The sequence below is a fragment of the Amphiprion ocellaris genome, chromosome 9 (assembly GCF_022539595.1).
Source record: "Amphiprion ocellaris isolate individual 3 ecotype Okinawa chromosome 9, ASM2253959v1, whole genome shotgun sequence".
Taxonomy (NCBI): Eukaryota; Metazoa; Chordata; class Actinopteri; family Pomacentridae; genus Amphiprion; species Amphiprion ocellaris.
The window spans coordinates 22,945,762-22,956,575 of NC_072774.1; the positions used below are offsets into that span (position 1 = coordinate 22,945,762).

The 10,814-nt window shown below is 41.9% G+C and overlaps 3 protein-coding genes across 3 annotated transcripts; all 3 read right to left on the reverse strand.

Moving 5' to 3' along the window:
• Positions 1–412: 412 nt before the first annotated feature.
• On the reverse strand, positions 413–3,290 carry LOC111569491 (uncharacterized). The gene is made up of 3 exons (XM_023271642.3): positions 3,085–3,290; positions 865–1,083; positions 413–739 (listed from the first exon to the last, which is right to left on the reverse strand). Exons 1-3 carry the CDS (start codon positions 3,170–3,172, stop codon positions 693–695), a joined length of 354 nt encoding a protein of 117 aa, XP_023127410.1. The 5' UTR covers positions 3,173–3,290; the 3' UTR covers positions 413–692.
• Positions 3,291–4,195: 905 nt separating this feature from the next.
• tmem79b (transmembrane protein 79b) lies at positions 4,196–8,766 on the reverse strand. The gene is made up of 5 exons (XM_023271636.3): positions 8,602–8,766; positions 5,973–6,466; positions 5,568–5,762; positions 5,244–5,475; positions 4,196–4,590 (listed from the first exon to the last, which is right to left on the reverse strand). The coding sequence occupies exons 2-5, from the start codon at positions 6,454–6,456 to the stop codon at positions 4,392–4,394; spliced, it is 1,110 nt and encodes a 369-aa protein (XP_023127404.2). The 5' UTR covers positions 6,457–6,466; positions 8,602–8,766; the 3' UTR covers positions 4,196–4,391.
• An 867-nt stretch (positions 8,767–9,633) lies between these two features.
• On the reverse strand, positions 9,634–10,484 carry LOC111569472 (dynein heavy chain-like). The gene is given in 3 exon segments (XM_023271612.1): positions 9,634–9,874; positions 9,876–10,145; positions 10,147–10,484. Coding segments are annotated over 3 exon segments (849 nt in total).
• Positions 10,485–10,814: the final 330 nt, after the last annotated feature.

Genomic DNA, 10,814 nt, shown 5'->3' on the forward strand with positions numbered 1-10,814 from the left:
ATGTGTGGCCTTGTGATAGACTGTTACCTGTCCAGGTTGATCTTCACCCTCAGTCAGCCAGGAAAGACTCCACCAACCCTAATACCCTACAGATGATTAGGTGGCGTGTAGAGGAGAAAGGAGAAGACATCAGATGGAACTGGTCCAGATGTTAGACAGATGTTTAATGACAGACTATTCTTTGCCTGAAATCACATCAGGCTGAGCCACCATGTTGCTGTATATTAAGAAATGACACAGGTTACCAAATATTATTTATTTTTTTACTCAGATGAACTTTATCACAAGACAATAACAATATCAGCTGGAAACACATCCAACATTAAAACTCACAAGTTCATCTGTGACCTCAGAGCATCACACCTAGAGGACTTTCTCATTCAACCTGATTATCAATAGTTTACAAATCAACAACTGATAACTGTTTATAGGAGAACATCAGACCTGAAATTAATTCTGTCAGAAGACAGACATTTAAACTAGAGGTTGACCGTTTTAGATACAACCATATTAAAGTCTGTTGGGAACTTCAGACACCTGCTGCAGGTGAGCACAGGTGATTCAGGTGACAGCAGGGAAAAAGTTAAATCTCTCAGCTTTCAAGTTCCTTGTATTCATGGTAAAACACAGAGACAAATCCAGGTGTATCTGTATGGGGGCGGGGCAGCAGTGACTGACAGGTAGGGACGGGGTCATCCTTGTGCTCGCTCTCCAGTTTCAGGGTCAACATCATCGAGTTCTGAAACAAGAAGGAGCAAAAACACATTAGTGGGAGGTAGACTGGGAGAGTCTGTTGCTGCTGGGAACACTGGGACAAACACCGTGTTAACGTTTTCACAGAGAACTGGAACCTAACCAACTCACCCATACAATCTTCATCTCTGTTGTCTGGATTGTGCTGTTGGTTCTGCTGATTCTGCTGCTGGTTCTGCTGATTTTCTACAGGTGGAGGACTTTCTTCCATGTCAACGCTGGCCTCTGATTCGTCTGGAGAATAGATTGTGCTGATTGGCTGGTTGGTAGCGGGCAGCCTGATGTTATTCCAGTTTGGACCAGTTTGAGAGGAGGCTGCTGCTGACACATCTGTTTAACAGAAAACCAGACGTGAAGAAAGGTTAGTGAAGGTTAGGAATATAATCAGAGATTCATAAACAAGAACAAGATCGAAAGCACCTGCATGAAACAGAGAAGGAGAACCCTGTTCAAAACAACAGGAGGGGGAGGAGAACATTTGAAACAGAATAAAGAACAGACAGCTGAAGAGCCTGCATGACCTGAATCAGTCTGGTTTTAAACAGGGTCACTCCACCCAGACTGCACTCCTATCGGTAACAGAATCACTGTGTTCTGCCAGAGCTGCTAGACAGCCTTCAGCCCTATTGCTGTTAGATCTGTCAGCTGCCTTCAACACGGTTTACCACCAAATCCTTCTCTCCACGTTCACTGAGCTTAGCATCACAGGATCCGTCCTCCGCTGTTTCGTGTCCTACTTCTCAGGGAGTATCTTGAAGGGGAGAAGTGTCTGAACTGCACAGCCTAAGGGTCAGTGCTCGGTCCCCTCCTCTTCTCAATATATACAACTTCACTGGGTGCAATAATCCACTCCCATGGTTTCTCATACCACTGCTATGCTGATGATACCCAGCTCTTCCTGTCGTTCCCCCCTGATGACCACATGGTCTCTGCCCGGATCTCATCATGCCTTGCAGATACCTTGGCATGGATGAAAAAATGCCACCTTCAACTCAGCCTCTCCAAGACAGAGCTCCTTGTCATTCCAGCTAGTTAGTTCAAGTCTGCCAGAAACTTGAGTGTCATGATGGATGACCAACTAACCTTCAAGGCTCATGTGGCCTCTGCTGCTCGGTTGTGTCGATTCTCCCTGTACAACACCAGGAAGATCAGACCCTTCCTGTCTGAACATGCAGCACAACTCCTGGTACAGGCTCTCATAATATTATGTATCGACTACTGTAACTCCTTACTGGCAGGAATCCCCACATGTACGGTCAAACCTCTGCAGATGATCCAGAACACAGCAGCACGTCTGGTTTTCAACCAGCCAAAAACAGCACGTCACCCTGCTGTTCAGATCGCTTCACTGGCTTCCAATTGCTGCCTGCATAAAATTCAAAACTCTGACGCTTTCATTCAAAACTACAATGAAAACAGCTCCGTCCCACCTGAACTCTCTCATTCAGGTCTACACTTCCTCCTGCTCACTACGCTCGGCCAGCAAAAGGCTCCTGATAGAACCACCACAACAGGGCCGGTCCAAAGCCAGACTCTTCTCCTCTGTGGTTCCCCGGTTGTGGAACGAGTTACCAAACTCTGTTCCATCTGCAGAACCCTTCCCAGTCTTTAAGACAAAAAACAGCTCTCCACTGAACACCTTTGCACTTGACAGACTGCAAAAAATAAATGAATGCTATTACTTCCTGCACTGTCTGCAGACACCACGGTATCACACTTGAACGTGTTTCATAGTTCTTATCCAGGTTGTTTTGTCCTGACTAGATCCTTGCTTGTGTTGTATCTACTCTCAGGTGTACGTCACTTTGGATAAAAGCATCTGCTAAATGAAATTGTAGAACTGTAGACAGGTGGAGAACATCTGAGATAGAGGAGAGGACAGACAGGTGGAGAACTGCATGGGATGATGCAATAAATAAACTTTATTCAAACTGCCAAACTTTATCTACACTTGAATAAACAAACTTCATTTAAAGTTGACTGATCTGAAATGAAAATTTCTTTGAATTCAATTATATAAACTTTATTTAAACTTTATTTAGGTTGCAATTAATTATTCTTTAGAGTTCGATTAATAAATCGTATTTATACCGAAATAATTAACATTTTAATAATCTGAACGTGAACATTTACACGTTAAGGTGTCGATAAACTCTATTCACATATAATACCTAATTACGCGTTTTATTATACACTTGAATAAACGGAACTTTATTTAAAGCTAAATAGTGAAGCTATACTTCAACTGGAACAGTGTAAGAACCCAGCAGTTTAATAGTGCGAAGACAAAGCTCATTAAAGTTACATTAGATGTTCTGTGGACTGACTGACCGTAAGTTCTCCTGCGGAGGTTCCTGAAAGGACAGTTCTCTCTGAGCCGCAGCAGACATGACCTCCTCCTCACCGGCAGAGACTCCATCAGGAAAACCTTCGAGTTAAGCAGCAGAACTCCGTCGGAACGTTCTGGTTCTCCAACAGTTCAGAAGCTCCTCAGACAACAAAACAGTCTATCTGCACAGTCCTACATCTTCAAAATAAAAGCCTGCCTGCCGTCAAATCAGGGAAATACGGAAGAATCTTAAACGGAACAAACAAAATGCGAACATCCTTCCAGAATAATCCTGTTTATCGACCCCTGATGAGAACGCTGTTGAAAGGAACTTATTGATCTTCGACTGGAGCCTCACAGTGAGTAAGTCTAAACTGTTTTCACCTAAATAATTTTTTGTTTAAAGATGTCAAATGAAGTGCTTCCATAGGACACCTGCAGAACTCACCTGTCAGCCGTGTTCATTACATTCTGTGTCATTATTGATTTATTATTATCAAAGCTGTCACTCATGTTTCACAAACTATTACTTTAGAGATGATTTTTAGAATATGTACATTAATACGATTAAATGGTTCCTTTATTTTTGAGACAGAGTATTGTACTTCCTGTGTGTAGGTGAACTTGTTCACCTGGAAAAACTGGTTCACCTGGAAAACCTGCTTCACCTGACTGAAGCACAGACGATCAATTACCATTAGAGAATTAATAAATACTGACAGACTCAGAGTTTCACCTTAGATTCATACAAAGATTTAAGTTTTAATATTTGTTTCAGATATTTGCAATCAATTATGTTGATTTATAATCAGTTTTTACAGAGAAAAGTTGTGAAAAAACACTTTCCAGCACACCTTTCTCATTCACTTTGATGTACAATTTAACATCTGTTACAAGCTGAAATGTTCTTTAAAAATTAAGTTTTCCTGCAGCGAAGACAGTCAGTAACAGATCAGATCAATAAGGAATGTGATGCAGGTTTACCTGCTGCAGGTAAATTATTTGATGCATTAGGTCTTTATCATTCTGTCCAATCTGTTGGACTACAATGAAGCTGAGGAACATTAAAGTGTCTGAAAAGAATTGATTTGTTTGATGAATCACAAAAGCAGATACAAAGGGTTTTTTTATTTTTATTTATTGATTATAAATAGCATTGATTATAAAACTGAATTTACAAAATAAAATGAACAGAAGGTCAATCAAAAACTAAACCATAAGAAAGTCTGTGATCAAATGTTACAAAGTTATTGAACACTAATCAGTTCTCATCCTTTAGGATCCCCAGTCATTGATTACTGATGAGCTGTCATCCCCAGAACCTCTGTCTGCCAGGGGGCGGAGCCTGCAGCTCTCCAGGTGGCTCGCTGAAGATGGAGGACGACGCCTCCACCGTGAAGATGAAGTAGAAGTTTGCTGCCATCATGGCAACGCTCGGCAGGAAGGAGAGCCCGAACCCAAAACCACGAATGCTGCTGCCGAATGCTGCTGCAACCCAGTAAACCAACCTGTAGGGAGAGATCAATCATCCTGATTATTGATCTTTCTGTTCATTGTTCTATTTATTATTCTCTTCATTGTTCTGTTCATTGATCGTTGTGTTTATTGATCGTTCTGTTTATTGTTTTCATATTATTCTCTTCATTGTTGTTTGTTGATCATTGTTTATTGATCGTTGTGTTTGTTGATCATTGTTTGTTGATCGTTGTGTTTGTTGATCGTTGAGTTTATTGATCCTTCTGTTTATTGATTGTTTTCATATTATTCTCTTCATTGTTCAGTTTGTTGATCGTTGTGTTTGTTGATCGTTGTTTGTTGATCGTTGTGTTTGTTGATCGTTGTGTTTATTGATCGTTCTGTTTATTGACTGTTTTCATATTATTCTCTTCATTGTTCTGTTTGTTGATCGTTGTGTTTATTGATCATAGTGTTTGTTGATCTTTCTGTTTATTGTTGTGCTTGTTGATTGTTCTATTTATTGATTGTTCTGTTTATGATTCTGTTTATTGATTGTTCTGATTATTGATTTCTGTTTACAGATCCTTCTGTTTATTGATTGTTTTGTTTGTTGATTGTTCTATTTATTGATCATTCTGTTTATGATTCTGTTTACTGATTGTTCTGTTTGCTGATCTGTCCTACAGTTTGCTGTAAACCTCACCGTCCAAAGGCAAAGATGATAGTCAGCAGCGGGACAAGCTTCAGCTGCTCCTGGCTCAGGTACATCGCCATGACGACCAGCTGCAGGAAGTAGATCAGGAACAGGGAGGCAGAGTCAGACACAAATCGCCGATGGACAGCGACCTGTTGAAGCTCCGCCTCCTTCACCTCATCATCAAACAGAGGCCGAATCACACCTGTCCTGAGCCGACTAACACCCAGGACCATCCAGCCTGAAAGACAAGTGAGACACGGACAGATGAGACGCTCAGGGACAGTTCAAGTGTGAGCTGCTGCGTCTCTTCTTCGGTGGCGTTGGACTCACCGAATACGATGGGGGCGGCGGCGAACACAGAGCAGCGCAGTGTGTAGATGAGTCTGAGGGCGGCGCCGTCCATCAAGGGAGCGTCAAATGGCAGGAAGACAAACCCCCCCCATACCAGGAATGGGAAGAAGAGCGCTGATGTCATCAAGGACACACCCACTTTTAAGATGTCCCTGCTTGGACAGCCCCGTCCACCTGAGGCAGACAGGTGAGAAAGAAACAGGTTAAAATCTCATCCAGCTGAGAGAGACAGGTGACAGAGAGACAGAGGAGACAGACGGACAAGCTAAAGCCCCGCCCAATGGGGACAGATGGACAGGTAAGAGAGACAATAAAACAAATAGATGGGTAATCTGAGACAGACAGGTTGAGCGTTTAGGTATTTATTTAATCACAGGTATTTACATTTGGCAGGGGGCGTGTCCTCGGCCCACTCATACTGGTAGCCATGCTGATTGTAGTCCTGGGGCGCTTGCGGACCCAGGAAGGGACTCTTCTCTGACTCCATTTCCCAGAATGGGTCATTTTCTCTGGGTGAGGATGGGGACGGGAGGACAGTTACTGCAGGACTAAACACCTGGGCTGCTTTCTCTGGCAGGTGATTCTCTTCAGGCTCCTCCTCCAGGTGTGTCTTCAGCCCCGCCTCTTCACCTCCCCCTCTGCTCTCTGCCTTCAGCTCTCTCTCACTTTCTGTCCAACTGGACGCCTCACGGAGAGACATTTCTGACCTCACACTCATCCTGTCCACATTCCCTGACTGTTTACCTGTCTTTCTACCTGTCTGACCACCTGTCTCTCTGTATGCGGGCCATTGCAAGGTGCTGGGCTCTGTCATGGCGGTCCTCACCACCTCGTCCTCTTCCTGTTTCATCCCCCCACTGTCCTCCATCTGGTACTTCCTGTCGGGAGAACAGAGAACATCTGTCAGGTGAACCAGGTAAAGACAAGCTGCAGGAGTTGACATTACTGCGACATCAATCAGTGAATGATTTTAGACTTCTTAGTCTGAGAGACAGTTGGTCCATCAAAGGGTCTCACACCTGAAATCACACAGAGAGTATCCTATTACAAGTATCATCCAGCACTACAAAGTACTCTGTTACAGTACTAGTATCCTACAGATCTACAGAGTAGTCTGATGGTGCAGAGTTTCCCAGATTGTGCCTCGCTATCATTCTGCTGCAGAGCGAAAGACTCTAGTTTGTATTTCTTTAAACCAATCACAGTTGTTGTGGGTACAGCTAAGCAAAGGATGTGATGGTGTAACTGTTCTGGTGGAACATTTGCAGCAGAACTTGGATTAAAATGGAGAATGTTTTACTACACGATGCTGATCCCGGCTGTCGTTCTCTGTCAGATGATACCTGCATCCTATATCCAACTACAGCAGGTGATTTCTCAGGTTGTGCTTGTGGAAGACAATGGACAATCAGATCAGCTTCACTGGTTAGCTCAGTGTAGCGATCAGTCGCTGATCACTGCAGAGTGACCTGCTTCCAGCTCATGACAGTTTGTAGCTCACCTGTTTCACCTGGCACTGTCTACACATAAACAGCTGTCCACACACTTTAGACCTTATTAACTCAAATGACACACAGACAGGTGAGGTGATTTCAGGATGAAAGCCTGTTAGATCTTCATGATAACTGATGCTGTGGTGCTAGATTGCCATGGTAACTGATGTTGAAGAGCTAGATCTCCATGGTAACTGATGTTGCACAGCAAAATCTCCATGGTAACTGTTGCTGTGGAGCTAGGTCTCCATGGTAACTGATGCTGTGGAGCTAGGTCTCCATGGTTACTGATGCTGTGGAGCTAGGTCTCCATGGTAACTCATGTTGCAGGGCTAGACCTCGATGGTAACTGAAGTTGTGGAGCTAGATCACCATGGTAACTGATGCTAACTTAGATTTAAATTGGCTGTAAGAAGTGTCGGCCTGTAACCAAATTGTGACGCATAAATCACATGAATATGTTTTAATGTTTGGTCCGTTTCCACTGCTGGTACTGCAGCTGATAGAACACAGATTAGAACATTGATAAACTACTAGTATTTATTACAGAGAATATTCAATAACATTAATTTCATTTTGATTAAAGTGATTTCCTGCATTATGGGACAGTGTCAGACCTAAATGCATTTAAATACAATGCCATGTTTAAATATATAAAGTCTAAAGTTTAACAGCTCTAATGTACAGCTGTTATCAATAAACAGCTTGAAGAGCTGAAATATACTAACATGTGATTAATGGTTTTTTACCAGCCTTCCTGTTGATCCAGTTTAAGAAAGTCTGGATATGTTGAACCTGCTTCGCGGTGAGCCTGCAACTCCCCTGAAGCTGTTTGTTTCTGTCACTTGTCACTTTTCACCTGTACGTTAATTTAACAGCAGCGTAGCAATACTGATGCCACATCTTCACTGTAAAAGAAATATGTGCAGAAGTGTATGTTTACAGGTGTGTGTGTATATATATATATATATATATATATATATATATATATATATATATATATATATATATACACACACACATATATATGTGTGTGTGTGTATATTTATATATACATATTTACATATATATTTATATAGTTGGTTACATGTATATATTGGAATTGTTTCTATTTAAAAATTTTTGTTTTGTTTGTTTTTGTATTTATCAGTCCGACAGCGAGCTTGTTGCATCGGAATTTCAGTCATAATTGCACCAACTAGTGTATGTTCTGGTTGACATTAAGTGGCTATTCTATTCTATTCTATTCTATTCTATTCTATTCTAGCGTTGGCCCCGCCCACTACACGACGTCATCCTGACTGTAACATACTGTAACATAAGAATAGTGAATGTAAAAGCAACAATACGTCACCACCTGCGTTTGTTTTACCTGCAGAGAGTTTCTGATCAATACTCTGAAACACTCTGGTCATTATTTAGAGACAGCCGGATCAGTACTCTCCAGCAGGGAAGGTAACATCTCCGAGCTAACATGCTAACGGAGCCAAAGGACCGGGTTAAAGTGCAGGAACACTCACAAAGACGCTCAGATCCCGGTTCTAGTCCTGGTTCTGGTTCTGGTTCTGGTTCTTCTTCTGGTTCTCTAGTTCTTTTCCTGGTTCTCTGGTTCTTCTCCTGGTTCTCTGTTCAGCTGTTGTTGTTCTTCCTCTTCTTCTGTTGTGGTAAAACTCTCCGGAAGTTCAGCACAGGTGTGGCCGTCAGGTGTGTTAAAGGGAAAGTGGAGCTGGAAAATCTGCCGACAAATATTCACATACAAGCAGCTGGTACAGTATTCACACAGAGTACTACGTTACATGTTCTAGTATTATACAGTACTTATACTGAGTACTACGTTACATGTTCTAGTATTATACAGTATTCATACAGAGTACTACGTTACATGTACTAGTATCATACTGAATACTACGTTACATGTTCTAGTACCATACAATACTCAAGCAGAATACTGCGCTGCATGTTCTGGGATCATACAGTACTTATACAGAGTACTACGTTACATGTGCTAATATCATACTATACTCATACAGAATACTATGTTACATGCTCTAGTATCATATAGTACTTATACAGAGTACTGCGTTACATGTTCTGTCATTGTACAGTACTTCTACAGAGTACTACGTTACATGTACTAGTATCATACAGCACTTATAGAGAGTACTACATTGCATGTACTAGTATTATACAGTACTCATAATGAATACCATGTTACATGTTCTGGCATCATACAGTACTTATACAGGGCACTATGTTTCTTTGGAGCTGCTGTAACTGTGAACTTTCTCCACTGTGGCATCAATAAAGTTTATCCTTATCCTTATGTTCTAGTATTATATAGTACTCATACAAAGTACTCTTACGAGTATTAGTATCATACAGAACTTTACACGCAGGTGTGTGTTTTGCTGTCAGCTGACTGGTTGGTTCTGAGGTCAGCAGGATGACATGACTGCCTCCCTCCCTGTGTGATGTGTTGCAACTCGGTGTCATGGTAACAGTGTCAGTCAGTACCAGATGTGAACAGATGTTTCATTCAGAGGCTGCAGTCTTCACATAGTCTCTGTGTTGTACTGTAGTAGTGATACACTGTACTGTAATACTGACACACTGTACCGTAGTACTGAAATGCTGTACTGTCATACCGAAATATTGTACTGTAGTACTGAAATACTGTACTGTAGTACTGACACACTGTACTGTAGTACTGAAATACTGTACTGTACTCCTGAAATACTGTACTGTATTACTGACACACTGTACTGTAGTACTGAAATACTGTACTGTAGTACTGACACTGCACCGTAGTACTGACACACTGCACCATAGTACTGAAACACTGTACTGTAGTACTGACACACTGTACTGTACTACTGAAATACTGTACTGTACTACTGAAATACTGTACTGTAGTACTGAAATACTGCACTGTAGTATTGAAATACTGTACTGTGGAACTGAAATATTGTACTGTAATACTGAAATACTGTACCGTAGTACTGACACACTGTACCGTAGTAGTGACACACTGTACCGTAGTACTGAAACACTGTACTGTAGTACTGACAGTGTACTGTAGTACTGACACACTGTATTGTCGTACTGAAATATTGTACTGTAGTACTGAAATACTGTACTGTGGAACTGAAATATTGTACTGTAATACTGAAATATTGTACCGTAGTACTGACACACTGCAAAATAGTACTGACACACTGTACCGTAGTAGTGACACACTGTACCATATTACTGAAATACTGTACCGTAGTACTGATACACTGTACCGTAGTACTGATACACTGTACCGTAGTACTGATACAATGTGCCATAACACTGGCACACTGTAAAGTAGTACTGACACATTGTACAGTAGTACTGACACATTGTACAGTAGTACTGACATACTCTACTGTAGTACTGACACAATACAAATACACATCAGTCTTTGATTTCCACATGAGCCTGTGTATTGACCAGTGTATTGTTCGTGTATTGATTAGTATTGGTCTCCGGTGTCTTTGTGTGTCCGTTGGAGTGCGAGGTTTGTTCGTCTCCTTCACCATCATACACCGTCTATGTGTACGGCGGGCGGGGTCATTTGTGTGGGGTTCCACGTCACACAGCAGCTGTTGTTCACTCCTATTTAGGGGGCAGGGTTTATTGATCACCCGCGTGTGTCACTCATGTGACCTCCAGCAGCTCTCTCATTGGCTGCTGTAAATCACGTGACGTT

Excerpts from the sequence above, each read along its gene's own strand:
- LOC111569491 (XM_023271642.3), bottom strand. The coding sequence starts at position 3,172 with ATGGAGTCTCTGCCGGTGAGGAGGAGGTCATGTCTGCTGCGGCTCAGA. Across the intron at positions 1,084-3,084 it reads CCTCCGCAGGAGAACTTACG|ATGTGTCAGCAGCAGCCTCC; the intron begins GTCAGTCAGTCC and ends TCTGTTAAACAG. Across the intron at positions 740-864 it reads CAGAGATGAAGATTGTATGG|AACTCGATGATGTTGACCCT; the intron begins GTGAGTTGGTTA and ends TTCTTGTTTCAG.
- tmem79b (XM_023271636.3), bottom strand. The coding sequence starts at position 6,456 with ATGGAGGACAGTGGGGGGATGAAACAGGAAGAGGACGAGGTGGTGAGG. Across the intron at positions 5,763-5,972 it reads GGACACGCCCCCTGCCAAAT|GTGGACGGGGCTGTCCAAGC; the intron begins GTAAATACCTGT and ends TGTCTGCCTCAG. Across the intron at positions 5,476-5,567 it reads CGCCGCCCCCATCGTATTCG|GCTGGATGGTCCTGGGTGTT; the intron begins GTGAGTCCAACG and ends CTTGTCTTTCAG.